The 20,348-nt window shown below is 41.3% G+C and overlaps 1 protein-coding gene across 5 annotated transcripts in view; it reads left to right on the forward strand.

Annotated features, from left to right (window-relative positions):
- The window catches only part of SKIP (Shal K[+] channel interacting protein), a 160,274-nt gene that overhangs the window by 124,798 nt on the left and 15,128 nt on the right, over positions 1-20,348 (forward strand). For 4 of the 5 annotated variants that reach the window (XM_068301669.1, XM_068301670.1, XM_068301667.1 and 1 more), the window contains 2 exons: positions 18,993-19,283; positions 19,879-20,198. In XM_068301669.1, the coding sequence (XP_068157770.1) occupies positions 18,993-19,283; positions 19,879-20,198 (611 nt within the window). The remainder of the gene's footprint in view (positions 1-18,992; positions 19,284-19,878; positions 20,199-20,348) is intronic. The other variant, XM_068301672.1, reaches the window with a different exon arrangement.

The following is a 20,348-nucleotide window of genomic DNA, read 5'->3' on the forward strand; positions in this document are numbered from 1 at the left end:
TTAAATTACATCAAATAGATGGCAAAAAAGAAGGGTACACAGTAAAGAGTAGTGAGTGAAGTGAGGAAGCAGGGAATTGAGTTTCCTGTTGAAGGTGGACTAACAATTTGTGCATGTGACAAATTTACGGCAAAGTGAGGCAAAAGGCTGCCATTATGACATGCATTATGAGCGACCAGTAGAACAGGACACAGACGCTGGTTGGAGGACAAGGGCGAGGCCACATGCTGCCACACTAATTTGTGCGTTGCCAACTTGGGTGCGAAAAACAAAACGCCGTCAAGTTCTGGAGCAAGCAAAGCGAAAACTTTGCCCAACGTCGCAGACATTGTGACGCCGCCTCCTCTCATCGTTGAGTGCAGAAATTAATTGCATTAGAAAAGTTGCACAGAGTCGCACATGTGCCAGGGTGCCAGAGATGGCAGGCAGGCAACTTGCTGCGCTTATTTAAGTTTAGAAATGCCTTGGAAAAGTTACCCCCACCGCCACTAACAGGCAGGGAACTCCTCCCTATTCTACTTCGTAGCGAACAAACGTTTGTCAGCAAACTTAATTTCTGAACTTTCAGCCCGTCGAGCCAAAAGCAAATGGGAGCTCAATTCGGTGCTTACAAAATGCTCAGCTGCAACTACCCTTGCTTGTCGTCTTGTAGTAGAGGTAGTTGAATAGGTTGGAAGGAGTTCCTCTTCTCTATCCTTATGGCATTCAACAATGTTGCCTGCATATTTTAAAGGCGAAACTTACCAGACGCACATTTTACATAAATGTTGCACTTAAATGCACATTTTGTCATAATGCTGCTGCTTGTGGATGTTGATGCCAAGAAGGACCTAGCCCCAAGGAATTTCCATAAGAAGCAAAGGCAAAAAACTTTGAGCAAAATTAAGATTCTTTTCTGACTCAGACGAGTCTATAACAATTTTCAATAAATAACATTTCCCAAAAGAAAAAAGAAAAACACCAACAAAAAAGAATGTATGTATTCAAAAAAAGAAAGAAAGAAAAAAATTACCAAATACCCTTACAAGTTAACCAAAAAGGAGCAATGGCAACGAGTTCGAATCGAAAGGGGTTTGAGGCGAAGCTATAACAACCTAAGAGCACTTTGTGCATTGAAATGGAAATGAAAACTGTTGCCAAATGAAGGTTATGCATATGTAGGAACATCTACATAGTTATCTCTGTGTGTGTGTGAGCTTGTTAGTGCAATTGCACAAAGACAAACGAAATATTGTTTCCCACTACCTTCAGTTCTATCCTTTTTCTCTCCTTCTTTCACCAACGCCCTCTCTTGTCGTTGCGTTTACCCTCTTCTGTGTCCTTCGACAAAGTCACTTTGTATTGAAATTAGACACATTTCCGTTCATGCAAAATGCCAACGGCTGCAAATACTTCCATTCCATTGATATGCCAATGCACAAATGCATAGACAGCAGCTGCAAAGTATGCTATAGATTTTTGCTTGAGCGCGCCAGGCACATCATGCGTGTGTTTGTGTATATGTAGGTGTGCGTGTGTGTGAGGTGACACTCGTTGACATTGGGGCGACAATGCGTCAAGGCCCCCGCTGCCTCCCCCTTTCCCCTGCCCCCCCGTTGGCGCACACTAATTTGCATATTTATGCAATTATACGCTACCTTTTGTTCCATCCACTGCCGGCAACCCTTTTTTTCCTCTCTTGTTTTTTGGGTGCTTAAGGTTCCATAGCCTGGTCTGGTCTGCTCTGCCTGGTTGGCTGGCTGGCTGGCTGGCTACCCCCATCGGAAGCCGTCTACCTCAACAGTTGGTCGCCCAACCGTCAGGTCGCGCACAGCATGTCACTTGTCACGCCAAACACGAACACGTTAAATGTCAACAATGAAGTGACGCAGCACGGCAACGGCACAAAATGTTACGTTGGCAAGTGTGAGGGATTTTGGGACAGGGAAGAGGAACCGTAACGCAGACGGGTGGAGCGGTCATTGTCCCTGCTAGCAGTTTGAATGTATGTGTGTGTGTGAGTGGGCCTACCAAGTGAGACAACAGTTCGCCCTCTTCACTCCTCACCGTTTTCCTGACATTTGACACTGTCACAGCGTTTAGTGATTTATTTCATGCTGACATGCGTCGTTGTCATGACACAGAGCAGCAGCAGCAGCAGCAGCAGCAACAAAAAAATTGTTCTTGCTTAATTTTTGTTATTCCTATTTGCAACCCCTTTCACGCCCACCCTGGCCCTAGACCTCATCCTCACCCTCTAGCCCTCTATTAAATGCAAATGAAGTTATGAAAATTTGCTCAGCAGCCGCCTTCAACTAGAATGAGAAAAAAAGACAAAAAAAGAAAAAGGAGAAAATATAGAAACCGCAAAACGCAGAAGCTGCCGCGTGCCAAGTCACAAGGGGTCGGTCCACCCTCCACATCGTCTCATCGTCTCCTGCTCTCTGCTCTGTATCTTCAACAAATGATCTCAATCATGGCAAACATTAAGAAAATTGCATAATTTTTCCTGCAAGGGTTGTCTTGTTTGTCCCACAATGCCACTTCAATTAGAGTTGAGCAAATAAAAACAAATATGAATAAACAAGAAAGCAAGTAAGCAGAAAGGACGACGGGTAAAATGCAAACATACAGTTTTCTTTCACTTAATCTAGATATATGGACAGCAACAACAACAATAATAATAACAACAACAGCAACAGCAACAATCACAGCAATTGTAACAAGTTTAGCCATCTTGAAGTTGCCTTTCAAATGTCAACAGCTTTTAATACCGCCTTTCATTGCCTGTCCAGCTTCGAATGGCTTCTTCTTTGACAAGCCAACAAAAAAGTAAAAATACAAAGTTGCAGTTAATTTACCCTTGTGGCAAGGGCATATTAGTTCGTTCAAACAGTCAGTGTTTGGTTCTCTTGGGCTCTAAGGTCAACGTGAATTTTCCAGAAAACTGTCAATAAACTGAAGGAACAAAAGAAAACAGTTCCAGGAATTGAGAAACATTGGAAAAATCAATTGACTTGAGGTCTTTTTATTTCCGTTTCTGTTGGGCTTAGGTATTGTAAAGTTTATAGCTTTGGCTTTAGTAGTGTAATTTGAATTAGTTTTAGTTGATAGAAGAAAAGAGAAAGCTTTCTCTTAACATTATTATGTCCAAGTAAGATAAAACAAAATATAGAATACCACCAACCTCTTCCAGCTAAAGTCATATATTTTTTCTTCAAAAAGGGTATATAGATTTCGCTTTACTACCTCCCTAAGTCTCACCTCTTTTCATTTTGGCCAACTCAGCACTAGAAAAAGTAGCAGCAATAACAAGCAAGCGAGTAGACGTAGCTGCCAATGTTTTGACTCTGGTTGCAGGTCTGCTGCAGCATTCGTTTTAGGAGCTTTCGACTTCATTGAACAATTCGACATTTCGACATTTATTGTTGTTGAGCATTAAGGCATTAGCCAGTCTAAAGCGGAGTGCCAAGAATTATGAACATATATTTCTGATTATGTTCGACACTTTTATTGCCAAATTGCCCTGGCACTAACAGCCAAGCAACGCATTAAAGTTGATGGCATTTCCCATTTTCTTATCATTTCTGCAGCTTCTTGTAGATTTTTGTTTTCATTTTTTTTGTACTTTTTTTGATTGTCTTTCAATATTGCTTGGCTTGTTAATTCTTTTTGCTTTTTGTGGTGGCTGCATTGCTTTGGGGCACGTACTTTTGGTATATAGTTAGGCGAATGCCACGCCCAACCAGTCAGTCAGTTAGTCAGCCAGTCAGTCAGTCGTCTGACTGCACAAACTTTTTGACAGCAAAACAAAACGAGGGACAAAGAGGATCGAGCATGGAAGAAAGAGCAAGAAATATATAAAATTTTCTTATGTTGCCTTTGACTGACATGATTATAAGTTTGTCTGTGTCTATGTCTGCCCCCTGTTCCAGCCATTTGGCTATATATCGCTGCCCTGGCACGTTAACTCAAACGAAACTAATTTAATGCGCTGCAAAAGTATTCAAACAATTGCACAAGGCGACGCCCAAGTGAAAGCAGATAGAACCAAAAAAAAAAGCGAGAAATGGAAAAGAAAAGTGAAAGAAATACAACCAGAGGAGCGTGCTCACATCAAACGGGCGAATTTCATTTGCCAAACCAACGAAAAGGAAAAAGTTTCCACTGCTGTTTTTCCTCTTTTATTTTGTATTTTTAGATACATTTCTGTACTGTTCGGTTCCTTTTTTTGTTCCTCTCATTCTTCTTTTAGCAAATTCAATTGTTGGGGCGTGCACGGCGAATGGTGGTATATGGGAGGGGTGGTGAAGGGGAAAGAATGGAGTACAAAATGTTAACAATTTTATTTATGTTTGCTTTGAACTTGTGTTCATTATTTGGCTAACAGAGAAGAAGCTGAAACCAAAAGGCAGAAAGGAGCAAAATATTTTTGCATAATTTTAAGGAGATAACGCGTAAGTCTGCCATTTAATGTCACAATTTTCAGTGTCAGAACTTAAAGGATACGAGCTTTTAATGGATTTAAAGAAGAAGGCAGACAGAGAGATAGCTATAGAGACAGTATGTGGTGTGAGAAATAACCATTAGGCACCTTTAATAAGCCTTTTGCCCGCATACCATTAATTTAACTAAAACATTTTGTGCTGAAACTAAATACATTTGTGTTAATTTTCACTCGCACACACACATCAGCCGTGTGTGATGGCTGCTCTCAACCCTTTCGAAATTTGCATATGTGCGGCTGCTACACCACACACATTCAGATACATAAGAGTAAGGCGGGGGTAAGCGAAAGGTGGGCGAAGCTGGTAGACTCACTCATACATCAAACTATTAAAAGCCTCATAGAGAAAAGCCTCTAGGGCATCGCCATGGCCACAAGCCGTCCCCACCAACACCACTGAATCCTGTGTATGCCGTATCCTGTCTTGCTAACATTTGTCAAATGTTGCAAGGCTTCAGCACCGACTGAAAAGTTGCCTGGCAAAATAGCAACAGTTTTTCTTTGTGGCATCTAAAAAGGGTAAGAAAGGGGTATGTGGAGTCAGGCCTCAAAACTTTTACAGCCAAAAACTTACCACGAACCAAGCCGCCTCGCCCACCACCCCCCCATGAAACTTCTGTTGCCCCCATCATCATTCTGTCGGCTCCTTCTCCTCTAAATGTGTGTGTTTTACAGAAGTTTAAGTGTATTTCGGTTACAAAAACAATGCACAGATGGAGAGGTCTCAGTGAAGGGCAAAGAGAGCGCGGGAGTTGGGTTTTTCAGTAGGGTTATACATTGTAGTTTACAAGAGAAGGATGAGGAGCTGGAAGTTGCGGAACAATGGGATCAGAAGCAGGTGCATATTTACATATTTTTCTGTGCAATTTTTATATGCTGGCAACTTCACCTTGCCCGCACCCAAGGGGAACGTTTTGGAGATTTTTGTGGGTAAATGATTTTAAGCCTTCCTTTCTGCAACTCCCCCTTTCCCTGCCTCTCTGTGTGTGTACACGTTTTAAGCTGCTGCTGCTCACTAAATTAGTTTCATTTATTTTGTTGGAGCCCAGCAATGAAAAGTTTGCTTGCTTAGCTTGAAATCGGATGAGATTTTCGGCCAACCAACCAACCATACAACCGACCAACCAACTCACGTAAATTTCATGGCCAGACATCATAAACAATATATGAGAAGGCTATCATAAATTGCTTTTTCCTCCACAGTTTCTCGCTTTCCTCTCGAACGGCAATCCGGGTCATTTTTTATGCCACACAGACTTTGTTCGTCTGGGTGCAAGCTTCTCGGGGTCTTAGTGGCAATTAAAATAAATTATGATGTGCAGATTTACGAAAATTAAGAGATTGTTTTTCTTCACAGCGATGGAGAACCAAAGGAGACAGATTGAGAGAGAGAGAGACAAAGATGGGAAGATAGAGAAACAAACTAGAAATTACACAATAAAAGCAAATGTAAAGAAAGATAAAGGATAAGCGAAATCAACTTGCGGGTTAAACTGGTATGCTCATCCTCCAGAGTTTAGCTGGGGCAGCACGTGCTGTGCTTTCATTTTGTGTGCTCATCAGCAGTCAGCAGCACACCTGACGCGACCTCAACACCCACCCACACACACACATACACAAACTCATACACATGCTTTTAACCACATTGAGGAGTAAAAGCAGCAGCAGCAGATGCCTTGTTTTTTGTATTAGAATCCTTGCCCTATCCGGAGACTGACTGTTGTATGTAGGACGTGTAGGCCCGCCCGCTGGCAATCAAGAATTCAGGTCATGTGCATGTGAACTCAATTAAGCAGCACATAACTTACAAACCGGATTACAATCATCATCATCAACAACATTTGGTAGTAGAGACGACTGCCTTGAACCTTTTTGCGGCTCCAAGTCGGGTGTCGTTCTCGTCGTCGTCTCTGCTCACTGGCATGCAAAGCAGGAAGCTGGACTCGATCCTGGACCTGGACCTAGGTCCTTTGGATCATTGAATGGCGCTCTTTCAGGGCATCGCCGTACGAAAACCCTGGCATTTGCCAAATGTTGACTTTTCAACGAGCTACAAAATATGTTACTCATCCGCAGCATGTTAACCTTTTTTGCCTCCTCTTGCCTGGGTTGGGTGCAAAACAATTTGCAACCATAAATTTGCCACAGCAAACAAGACGGTGTCCCAAACTCATTCCCCCTCCCATTCCCCACACCTCAGACTTTGCTTTTAGTGCCTTGAGCAGGCACTTTGAGGTAAGGTCAACAGCTGTCGATTGTCGAAGTCAACCCGAACGAACTTATTTCGTATGTATCGCAGGATATGAAAATTTTCACTTGAATAATTAATTGAACGGACAGTTGTGTGGTGTGATGGGTGTGTGTGTGTTAGCTGGGTACTCGACCCTTTCAATCTAAACTCGTGTCTCGTGTCTATTTTGTCTTGTTGCGGTAACAAACCAGGCTCTTCATTTTAACCGACTCCAACTCAATTTCCCTTCAACTTGCGGTCTCATCACCAGCCCATCTGCTGCTTGATGCTGTTGTCCTTCGTTTTCTTCTTTCCACTGAGTCTTACGCTATGCTAGTTCTCTCTCTCTATCTCTCTCTCATCCTTGGCGTATAAAAATTGTAAGCCTTCTACACAATATCTACAATCAGACACGTTGCAGTGCTTTGCCTTAACTCCACATCCAAACATTGCCTTGCCTCTCTGTCTCTCAGTCCATTCCTACTAATATTTGTGATTTTTTTCGTTGTTTTTTTGTTTGGTCTTTTCATAAGCCGCTTTAAACCGCCGCCGCAACAAGCAAAACAACATTTAAGCCTTTCGTGATAAGCATTTAAATAAATTAAATCCTCTTTCTCCTATGCACCCTCTGCCTGCCTGCCCGCATCCTGTGCGTTCTACCTAACCACATGCGAGCGCTCCTCTAATGAAAAATAGCTAGAGTGCCAGTCGAGCCAACAACACGACAACAGGACAAAAAATGCAGGCAACATAAAGATTTGTCAACGTTGATAAACAACAATGCTAAAGCCAGCCAAACGCGACGCGTCATGCATTCAGTATATGTGTGTTTGAGTGTGAGTGTGTGTATGTGTCTGCCTGTGGTAAAATTTTCACTGATTGGTTCGTGTATGGCTCCGGGTCAGGGGCTGACACTCTACCCCTGGCAAACAAACAAACAGCCGCCACTGCCGCCTGCCAACCAACAACAACAACAACAACTGTGGACTGTCAAATGTGCAAGTGTTGCGGCTGTTGCTTTGATGAAAAGTGTCAATCTGCCAAAGCAAAAAGTGGCAAAATGCAAAAAAATTCCATTTGTTAGCCACAAAATGGGTGCCGCTGTGCGCTGTTAAGTATGCTATATTAATTTACATTGTGCGGATTTGCATTGATGCGACCACCGCTCGATGCTTTTGTCTGTCTGCGGCTAAAATAATGGAATGGGTCCCATTTGGTTCACGACAAAGATATGAAATTGATTTCAATTGTGTGAAAATATGCATAAAAAAAAAATTTACACAACATTAATTAAATTTCACGCTTCGAAATGAGACCAACCAAAGGCTGTTATGTAGGTATTTTCTTTTCACAGAATATATGAAATTAAACTGTTTAAATTAAAAGGCAAGAATCAAATACATAAAAGGAATTCATTTTAATGCAAATTCATTTAAGCATTTTTCCATATGCACTGATCATGTATAAAGAAATTTGCAATTGGTAATTGATGTCCTCCAAGCAAGCTAATCACTTCAATCAGAACGCCATTATAAACACCATCAAATTGCATTCACAAATACACACAGACACAAATACATATGCAATTCATAATAAACTCATTTTAAGTACCACCCCCAAGTTTTACGCCCCTTCAATATGTACAATGGTATGCAAAATGCATTGTGGGTTTGCATAACTGTATGGTGAGTGTGTGTCTGTGTGTGTGTGTGTGTTGCCATTAGAGATAATCACTTTTGCATTTTTAATGCCCATTTCTCACATAAAATGAAATTGCCATAGCCAAAGCGCCAATAGCTTTGATAAGCCCTAATCAACATTTCACTATGAGTATGGCTTGGCTAGTCAGCAGGCAGAGAGCTAACCAAACGGGTTGGGTTCGTCCATAGATGTATAAAGGGAGGAGGAGGAGGAGGCAGACGGGCTTTGGGTAATTCAAACTGGAAATTAGCATAATAAACGCAAGCGTGAGAGCTTCATAAAGTTTTATTAATTTGCCCAGTACACAAGGCACTTGAGAGCTTAACAGATTTACAGCTCACAAAAGCCAAAGCCATAAATATCCAACAACCAAAGCAACAAAACAAAAAGTAAATAGCGCGGCAAAAAAATGCACTAAAAGCAGACAATGAGTCAGTATTTTTAGTGTTGTTGTTGTCGTCGTCGTTTTGGGGTGGCACTCTCTAGGTCAGGCAATTGACAAGTGCACTAAAAGCTAAACGGCAGCCCCACGGAAAGACAAACAGACAGACAGACAGAGACAGAAGTAAACTGGGAACAGTTGTCAAGCGGCCAGGTAGGCGTCGTCGTCCTGTCAGCAATGTCTAACGTCTGGCTCCCTCTGACAAGTGTGTACGCCTCACAGATGGCTGGCAGATTGCATGGGCCCGACAATAGGCAGAGACAGACGGTAAGGACAGACCCATATGAATGCACTTTTCGGCAGCAAAAACATTGGTAGACATTGTGTCTGCTAGGTTTTTGGCTGGCTTCATTAGGAGAGGGTGCACACTTTGCTCAATTGTTGTTGTTGTCTCTTGTCTGCCAAAGTGCCAACTGGCTACTGTCTTTTTGCTGTTTGCTGTTTGCCATTCGCCGGGTTGCACAAACTATTTACCCCTCCCAATTCCAACTACCACTTGGCCACTTTTTTGCTTGGCTTTATTCTTAGTTGAAAAGTTCAATGTTCTCAAAGCGCGCTTTTGTTTTGTCTGGCTTTGGCTTTTTAGGCGTTTTAGGCCACACAAATGTTGCCATTTGCTTGAGCTTAAGCTTTGCAGCATTTCTTTTCATTTTCATGGCTTTTAGGCGGCAGCACAATCTGTGATGTCACGCCCCGCCATCACCTTAAGTTGTCATTCGCCTTGGCCCAGTGCCAGAGTTGGCTCAAAGTTGGTCTTTGGGTCGTCGCTGTAGACGGTTTTCGGCGTGACTTGCAAGTTGATAAAAAATTAAGCATAGTTTTAGGCGCCGCCAACGCCCTGGCCCGGCCAACTGCTGTGTGCTGACTTGATGAAGAAAGTTTGCGTTTTAAGCAGCGGACTCTCAAGTCCTTTTGCCTTCTTAATTGTAATACCAAAATATTATTTTTTCATTCTGTAATTCATGAAAATGTTGACAGCTTGTTTCCTGGTAACGAATAAAAGTTTTGTTCCAATACAATTATCCAAGATTGCTTTGATAAATATTATAATATTAGATTAACGTATGGGCAATAAACTCATCTGCATGAGAAAATATAGTAGAAATATTGTTGCCAAGAAAAATGTATATAGGAAATACGTAAAATTGAAATGAATTCGAGGGGGAGTTGATGATGCTGGAAGGCTAGAAGCTTGGCAGGCTGGCAGCCAAATCTTACCACATGCCTGCGCATACTAAGTGGCACGTGGTGGAAGACCAAAGCCATGCCCATATGTGCGGCATAATGAGGACGTTGTCAAGGCAAGTCGTGCATGCAGCTGCCTGCCGTAGCATCTGACAGCAAATCAATTCATATGCCTACACCCACCCACCCAACCAAATGGAAGGGAATGGGAGTGAGTAGGATTGGGTGAATCCATCAAAATGCTGCCGTTGTCCATTGTTGTGTGTGCGCTTAGGTTAACTGACTCGAGGGTGCGACTTATGAATGCATGTGGAAATGGACTCTGAATTCTAGATCCCAGACAGAGAGAACAATGAATTAAACAGAAGCGCTAGAGGGGGGGACGGTGACCCTAAAGCTTTATCATTTTGTCCATTTCTTTTCAGTTGGACAAATGAAGTCAATTGGATTGTGACGTGTGTGTGTGTGTGTGTGTGTCTTTATGGGTGTGTGGGCATCAAAGTAAATTGTTTTAAGCATTCAGAGCTGCTGCTACGGATTAGCATCGGACTTACCGGTGCTTTTGGGGTGGGAGTAAATGATAAAGAACTTTGCGCCTTAACAAGCATTTCGTCTCCATGTGGCTTCCTTAAATAGTTTTCCTCAGTCTGTCTCTCTTCTTCTTCTCTCTCTCTCTCTGTGTGTTACTTTTACTTAAGAAGTTTGCCGGCAATTGCAGTTTATGCCTCAACTTTGACTCATCCATGGGCCATGGGCCACGTTTATTACACACTCATTTGTTTTGGCCCCTTCATCTGGTCGCTGTTGTGGAGCTGGGGCAGCTGTCATATTAAGCAACTTTGGTCATTCGAGTGGCCAAAAACGAACGGTCGCTCCGGTATGGTCAAGATAGAAATCTTTTTTGTTCATTTCATTTTACGAGTTTGTCTACTTTGCTGCAGCCACCCACATACACACACACACACCCACACACACACCCATATACACACATGGCTACACATTTTTGGCAATTTCCTGGCTTTTCTCCATTCGTTTTCTGTATTTTACTTCTACTGTTGCCTGCTGCTGGCTGTCTGGCCGATGCCTCAATTTGACATTGATGTGCCAAATGTGGAAATTTTTCTTTCACTGACCAACACGACATGGAAAATGGAAGTCACTGTGCGAACGAACGAGAGAAAGAGAGAGAGGGAGAAAGAAAGAAAAAAAAAACTATAACAGCAAAAGGCTGTTGAAATGTAATTTGGCAAAATATTTCTGCACTGCCTTTGGTTTCCAAAAAAAAAGAAAGAAACTCTTCCACCCAAATGAAACTCAATCTGTCTGACTGCCAGTCATGCTACTTCTCATCACCCATCCATTTGCGAATGGGGTATGGGGTATGGTTAGTGTCTACCAGACATTCAAAGTTTCTACTTCTTCTTCTACCCCATACATCCTGCCATCCATGCTTCATGCGTTAGTCATTTTGGCACTTTCTCATGCTGTCACTCGTTTTGCCTTTTACTCATTCACACAGCAACGCCTACTTTTTTCCATTTCGCCCTGCTTCTGCTCCTGCTGCTGCTTTCTGTGGCAGATTAGTGTATGTACATTTTCCTACTTGTTATTTTTGTTGTAATTGTATTTTGTCTCCTCTCTTACACTCTGTCCTTTGCGTATGTTGTTTGATTGTGCATTTAATGTCAATTTGCTACCAAGAGCAAGCAGCAAGCACATTTTTTCTCCCATTTTCAGATGACTAATGTTTGTGCAAAAGAAATAATGAAATCAATCATTGACAACAGAGAAAGAGAAGAGGCTTAACATTGGCTTTAACTAATTATTGGTTTTAATAATTAGCCTTATATAAAGAGAGAAAAGAGATAAGTAGAATTCTACCTAAAATTAAAGTTGCCTAAAAATATTTATAATTCAGGACCTTAAAACTCTCATTCATTATTGTCTAGACACAATTGGAAACGGAGCAAATCCCGTTTCTCGGTTTTGCCTTGTCCATTTGCAAACTCATTTACAATTAAAACAACATTAATTTTCCTCTAATATGACCTCAAGCATTTTCCTTACAAAATTTAAATTGCCACACAAGTGGCAGACGCAGCAGCATTGTCCAGCCGCCCCGCGTCCCACACAGTTCCCCTCGACAGTTTCGAGTCCTCAGACCATGCCACAAAAAAGTAATTAAATTACGCAACAAAACCAAAAACTCGAGCAAAACTTAAAACGCCCTCGCCACAACCGTTTCTGCCACGCCCATAGTGTGGTGCGCCCCTGTGCGAAAATATCGCATAATTGCGTCAGGCGAGCGCATAAATTGGCAAAAGACAAGCAGCCCGCGGGCACGTGCGTGAAGCCAACGAGACAGAAAGAGACAGAGGACAAGAGAGAGAAAGGTTAAGTAGTGGGGAGTGGAGGAGCAGAGGTGAAGCCTTATAGAAATGGCCTCAAAAGCTTTAGGGCGGTAACAATCAAACGGTGCACTTGGCGTGTGTGTGCATATGTCAAACGGGGACAATCATTCAAACCATATCCAACAGGACCACACCCTTTCTTGCGTTTCGTCCTGTTTTGAAATGACTGCATGCGTTGTCGAGGGCATTGCATGGCTGTCACTCGAATAGCTCGCCCGACTCTGTCATGCATTGCAGTTGTTGTTTTTTTTTTTTTTTTGCCAACTTAAATTACATTAAGTATGAAATATTATGCTAATTATGGCTGATTTCATTTCATTTCATTTGATGACAAAGACGAACAAAGAACACGGCACAGACACAAGGCACAGAGATGGAGAAAGAGAGCGAGACAATGCAAATGAATTAAAATTAAATGGCAGGAAAAATGGAAATTGAAATGTAATGCAAGGCAGTCAAATAGATATATAGGGGGGAATGGCAGTTGATGAGGGGGGAGGTGGCCACTTTTCCTCCACACTTTTTGTCATGCGTTTGAGACCCGAGGCAACGGCTGTCATTGAAGTGAAGTGAAGCTGATTCTGTCTGACTTTTTACCATCTTCTCTTCCTTATTTCATTATCATCATCATCATCCTCGTTGTTGTCGTCATCATGCGCAATTTTATGTCAAACGTTGCGTATGCGTAATTTTTATGAGCAACCCTTTTTTTTCTCTTTCGTTCTTTTTTATATGATTTTTCCATCACTTTCAAATGAGAAATTAAATTATTTGCTGCTAATGTGCGAGTACGAGTGTGTGAAGGAGGGGGCGGTTGGAGCGGAAATGACACAGCAAATGTAAAGAACAGCAGGCGGAACTGCCTCACACACACACACACTGAGACACACGAAGCAAATGCTTCTCGAATTTGTGCGCCGTATGTTTTACAAAACTAAAACTCATTTCTGGCAAATTAAACTTAAATGTGCCAGCCATCTACGTTGAAAGATGCCAAGCAAAATGAGTTAAAAGCTGCTAAAAAGGGGTTGGACCTGTATGAGAGAGGGAGGAAGACCAAACGAGATGGCAAAAGGCTTTTGTGGCACATGTGTAAGCGCATCTGAAATGTGAAATTAAAAGGCATTTCCGCAAAATGTCAGCGTCATATTGTAAAACATGAGTATTTAATTAGAAAATACTTTCAGGCAAGAGCAGTGTATCCCTGTTCTTTCCTACCTCCTGCCACAGTCCTGCTGCCCTGTCGATACTTACATGTGCGCCTTGCTAATGAATTTCACCAGCTAACACACACACACACAGACAAGTTTTTGTGCTTTGTAACAACTTAACATAGTCGAGATCGCGTTTGAGTTTGCCTTTCGCGTTTTGGCGTTCGTTCTCGAGTTTGTTTTCATGTATAGAAGAGGATGTAATACAAAATACCATTTTCCGTAATGGTAGGTTTTACATAGCTAGTTTTCTGGCTAAAACTTTGCATGTATGCGGCATATTAACACCGAAAAACTAACAACGACCATGAACAATGAGCAACAACATAAAATGTGTTGGCTGGAATTGCCGGCAAGAGGCTAGCAAAGGATATGGACAAGGACGTTGCTATTGCTATTGTTGTTGTTACTGACGATGATGGCTGTGTTAATGGCCACGCATTATTCAGTGCCTCATTCTCAGATTGTCACAGCGATAAGCAGCAAAGTGAGTGTGGGGTGGGGAGCAAAGGGAGGCGTGTATGTAATGGTTGGGGGGGTAAAGCTTAGAGAGATGGAGGTGGCATAGCGGCCGTGCTTGTCCACTGGCCATGCTAAAACTCATTTGCTGTTAACGAGCAGCCATTGTGCTTATAAAAGGATTATTTACAAATCACTGACTTTCAAAAATTGTCAACTGCAGGGCAAATGGCTGGGCGGACGCGCCATCAACAATTTGCTAAGGGAAATGCTTTGATCTACAATTTATGAAATTAACCCTTAAGTGCTCTCTGACATAGACATCGACGCTTCAGTGAGCAACAACGAATCGAAACGAAACGAAACGGAACGGAACTGAACACAATATAACATAAAATACCATTGGCATTGCCATCTGAAATCCCCGTCTTGAATCAACTTGATTTGGACTTTGATTTCTTTTAGCTGATTACGCGCATCAACCATCTAAAGGAAACGGATGCAGAAGCAGCTGAATGATTGTTGTGACTGACTTTTTGTAAAACGCAAATAGATTTTGCTCATAACAAATGGTTAGAGGAATAGAGGAGATTGGATGGCTGAACGGTTGAATGGATGAGCGGCAGCAGCAAAAAACAACCATAAACGAAAGTCGCTTAAAGAGGGCCGCCCCTTAATTGATACCTTTTTTATTTGCTTTGTGGTCAGTCTAATTGGTGTTTGCATGTGGCTCGAAGCCTTGTGCAAATATTCTGGAACTGACCAACAGGCGAGCTTTTGTTTATTCTCTTTTTTTTTTCTTTTTGCGTTTTGTTTTGCTTCTCTTCTCCTCTCCTTTTGTAATTTTGCGTACGTTGTGTTTGCTCATTAAACGGCTTGCCGGCATTTAAGTCCAGGCAAATAAATATCAATATCGATATTTGTATACTCTATACCATCTCTCGTAGCTTAGAAAGCTTATACTAGTTGTCTCTCAAATAAGTTGAAACTTATCTAACAGGCCAGGAATTCATTAATTGTAAGAAAACCTACAAATTTTCTAGATCTATTAAGCCAAGTTTTAAACATTTTGATATCTATTATCGTAGTCCATTAGTCCTTAGATTAATGACTTGAGATCCAGAAAGTTGCCATAGACCAACAAATTTCAGTTTCATATTATTTAGTCACCTATATTTTTTGTTTAACCACTTAAGTGATAAATCCTACATACCCTTTCCTTCTGTCATGTTCTTCTTATTAACAACATCTTTCGCAATGTCATCAATTAGCAGGACTCAAGTCAAGTCGAGTGTCAAGTTTCTGGCAAAAGAGAAAACCATTGACAGACTTGAATGAGTTTCATACCATTCCATGACCAGACTAATGAGCAAACGAAAAATGTAGCAACTGCAGGGCATATCCATAATGTGCCACACCTCCCCCCTCCACCAATATGTATGCTTAATGCCACTTACAAGCCCATGTCAAAAGTTATTAGCCTGTTGTTCTGCTGGTGCTTGGGTCCTGGCTGCATTTGCCACCCCTACGCAAATGAAGAAAAAGAAAAATAATTTGTTTTGCCAAAAAGCTGATTACTAAATACATAAAACAAATAAACAAAGTCATTTGGCCAGCTTCTTCAGTTTAGCTGCTCTAAGCAGAGAGAGAGCAGAAATAACAAAATTTTTGGCTGCCAAAAAGTTTGTCTACTGCTCCTGCTCGTGCTGCGGCTGTCATTGCCAAATCCTGGCACGGCTCTGGGCTATACGCTACGAATTATGCTGTCAATATCCCAGCAACATATTCACTCGCTTAATATTTTTCCTTAGTTTTATATAGAAAATATTACAAGTTTTTTTTTTTTAACTTTTTGTGTTTTGCGTTTGTGTTGTTGGGTTTTTTTTTTTTTGTTTTCTGCGCTTAGACAACTTTTGCCTTTAGTTCAGGAGGGTCCTGTCGCTGTCGCTGTCTGATACGTGAGGGCGTTAAACTCATACATCACTTTATTCTGCTGATGTTTCTAGCTGCTGTTGCTTTAGCTCCCAGTTTCCCAGTGCTTCTAACTAACTGCCTTGCATGCTGTTTGTCTTGGTCCGCAGTTTGCACTTTTCTCTCTCTCGCTCTCTCTCTCTGTCTCTTTCAAAGTGGCACGGATATGTGTCAAGAGTTGCCAATATTCCAGCCAAGCCAACGCTATTGAAAATAAATTTATAACGCATACGTCATGTTGTGTGTGTGTGAGCGAGTGTGGAAAGGTTCGCAAGTTTATTGCATTTGTCGCTGGCATTGCAAAACTTCAATAAATTATTTTATTGCGACAGTTATTTTGCTTGCTTTGCTCTTGTTATTCTTCTGGCTGTTGCCTTTTATGAATTTGTTCAAGCATCCACTGAACAAACATAACTAGAATAAGTATAACTATAAGTATCAGCATCAGGGCAGCAAGCATATCCATCTCCGCCATCCTCATCAGCCATCGTCATCATCATCATCATCGTCAGGATGGAAACTTTTCCAACATTTGCTGTCGCATCGCATTTGCTTTTGGTTTTTCTCTCCCCTTTCTTTTATTTCTGTATTCTTTTTTGTCCTTTTGCAGCAAATTGCAAATGACTTTATGAATTTGTTGTTATGACTCCTTTGCCATATGAGTGCCAGACAGACAGACAGACATACAGACAGAGAATAGAAGGGAAGGAAGAGGGCATAATCATTCGAACCATCGTGCAATGAAATTGATTCCGCACACGATGACATAAACTTGAAATTGCATAATAAATTTCTACACAACGCATAATGAGCAATTGCATACATTCATGTATTTATACACACATAGATACCAACACACACACTCATGTGTATTATGAGTCCATAGAAATGTTGAATAATTCCATAAGCCATGAGCATTTCTATGTCAAATAGGAAAATTGAAAGACTTGTTTAGTAAGTAACTGAAATATTGATTAGTTGTGAAATGGCAAATGTTCCATATAAATTGAATGAAAATCACAATAATAATAAATATATATAAAGCTAAAACTATATTTGAATGCTTTAATGGTATTCATATAAATAATTTAGCATCGCAACATTTATTGGGACATAATTTTCAATATCACTTGTCATAGGTTCCATTTGGTCTTAAACATTCATTTCAATTGACCATTAAAGTGACTTTTTTCGGCGTTTATTAATGCCGAACCACTTGGTCCCAGGCTCATCAAAACTTTTACACCTTACCCTACGCCTCAGTCTGTTAAGCCCACTTAATAGAAAGGCCAAACAACCCAACAACAAACAACAACCAACACCTTTGGCGCCTCAAGGGCTCATTGTGAAATTACCCGCTGCAAAGAAAAGAAAGAAAGTAAAGTAAATGGAAAAGAAAAAAAATGAAATGAGGCTAAAGGAAAAAAAAACCAAGTGCAAGAAAAAAAAAATACTTGGAATGGAACTCTGAACAGGCAGCCAAAGGCTATAAATGAAAAGACGTTCCACGGTCCTAGGCGTCGCAAAGAGGCAATAAGTAGCAAAAATTACGCTAAACGCAGCAATTTCCTGGAAAATTGCGCCGCGCACACACACACACAGAGAACTTACATTGTATATGTATGTATATTGCTAGCTGATTTTCTTGGAGGTGGCAGCATGAAAATCAACTATAAATAAGGCATAAAGCACCAAAGCAGACTTTTTATAATGCGCAACGCGTCCAATATACATATACATAGACGCCTAGATATCGCTTGAGCAGGTGGGAAGGCTGTCAATTTTTCCCTCTCACACACACACACGCACGCACACTGCGTTGTTTAATGCGTGTCATATTTGATTGATGCCATCGTACAGGATTGGATGTTGCTGTTGCTGTTGTTGTCGGTGTTGGTGGCATTAACCGTGGAACAATGTCAAGAGTTTAACTTTGCCCCGAGCGGCACTCAAAGTGTCACGGTTTTGGCCTCGTCGCTGCCGCTGCTGCTCGTTTTACCTTTCATTTCTCCCATCTATGCAAAAATTGCCCCTTCAGGTATGCAATGAAAAAGTGCGTAAACTGTGTACATATAGAGGGGGTTGCGAAACAATGTCAATGTGTGTGTGTGTGTATTCTTTTTTCTCTCCCTCTTTCTCTCTTCAGTCTGTATGTTGGTGTGCATGTGTTGTGTAATTTAACTCTCTGTTTTGTTAACAATTTTATCAGGCTTTCTTTCTTTCATTCTTTACGTGTACGGCTTGTATATGTATATGTATGTATGGCCTTGGCTTTGGCTTTGGACTGAAAGCCAAGGGCTTTTAGCCAGACTTGGAACATAATTTATGCCAAGACAAATGATATACCCTAAGTGCATTAGGCAGTTGCTTTTAGTGCCCTGCGGCTAAATGTTGACTTAATAATTTGTGGCAATTGGCGTTATGTGGCAAACTAATTTGAGTTAAGCGCCTGCCCGAATAAGTAAACACCCACATGCACACACACACACACACACACACACACACATCTAGATTAATACAACAAAGCCTTGTTAACCGATTGCCTGTTTACTAACCCAACTAAACGAACAAACTAATTGAATTATTAATGCAACTAAACCAACAATCACGCCCACCATCATCATCCAACGCCAACATCAATAACATTAACCTCTCTCGCAAAATCCAAAACTAAATCGAAAACCGAAATAAATACCACAAATTTTTTTTCGCCCATTTACTCATTAGCAGTTAACACTCATACAAAACTCTATCTCTTTGTCGCTCAGTCACTCACAACTACCTTATTCTCTATCTCTCTCTCTCTCTCTCTCCTCACACTATCGTTCTGGCTGCGCCGTATACATACGTAACTATTATCTTCTTCTTCTTCTTCTGGTGCTATTCTCGTTTCCAGGATGGACAACGCGGTCATTTAGAGGGTCTTGCATCCGTCTATTGTGAATTGTTAATGGCTCCCTTTGGAGATATTTTAAGTGCTTTAGAGAATGCTAGACAAGCAGCTTGGGCGGAGCGGAGTCCGCTACATCCAGCTGGCGGTAGCAGCGGCGGCGCCAGTGGAAGCGGCGGCAGTGGTCGCAGCGGTATTCAACTCCGCCAGCAACATGGCCATCGTGGCCATTCAATGCACGGCGCCGGCCTGCCCAATAGTCATAGTCAGCCAATTTATGTGCCAGGAAAATATTCGGTATGTATACATACATATGCTGCCCCATATCCTTCGCTCCCCACCCACCGCTCCACCAAAAATCCACTCAGCTCCCTATTCACCACACAACAACCACTCAAAGCAACCAATATAAGATGAATAATAATAAAAAGCACACAGACAACAAACACCACAGCGCCCCCCACCACCCACCATTAGCAGCATTAGGCCCACCATAAAAAAAAAATTAGAAAGAAAAACAACTAAATTGGATATAGAAAATATTTACAGAATAAATACTTGAAATCAATTGAAATCGATCACAAAAATATTACAAAAAATCTGATTGATGTTGGCGTTGGCTATAAAATTATAAAACGAAAACCCAAAATTTATTGAAAATTTTGTAAATTATTCTATATAAACACAAAAGAAATACAAAAGTATATTATCACAAGCAATTTGTAGATATTTGATTTGAATTTTTGTTGTGCCTGTAATAATTTTAATTTTCATTTTATTGTGTGCTGCATGTTGCACGTAACTACACGAAAAATGTAATATATGAACTATTTCCCCCTAACTAACTATCCAAAAATTTAAGAGTAATATTTTTGCAAACTATTTTTCACAGCCCTCGAGTTGTTTGTCCGACAAGGAAGAAGATGAGATCTATGGTTTCGGTTATGGTGTGTTTGCGCCACGTGTTGCACGCGGCGGATTGACGCAACAGCAGCATTTGTTGCAACAGCAAACGTTACAAACGCAACAGAGCATTCATCAGCAACAGCAACAACTGCAGCAACAGCAGTTGCAACAGCAACAGCAGCAGCAGCAGCAACAACAATTACCAATTGTGCCAGGCCAACAGGCGGCAGGACAGCCCGGAGTTGGACCACAGCAACATCAGACCCTCCCGCCAAATGTAGCCCATTTGAATTTTGTGCAACAAAAGTGAGTTGAAAAAGGATTCATTACATTTTCATTAAAAATCATTTAGTGAGCCAAATCAAAGCAAGATGAAAGAGGAATGCATCTGAAATTAGTTATGACTTTCATTAGAAACTTTCATCATCAGAAATTTCCCTTCTAGTTAATCTTTAA

This window comes from Drosophila tropicalis, unplaced genomic scaffold (genome assembly GCF_018151085.1).
Source record: "Drosophila tropicalis isolate 14030-0801.00 unplaced genomic scaffold, ASM1815108v1 contig_878, whole genome shotgun sequence".
Lineage (NCBI taxonomy): Eukaryota > Metazoa > Arthropoda > Insecta > Diptera > Drosophilidae > Drosophila > Drosophila tropicalis.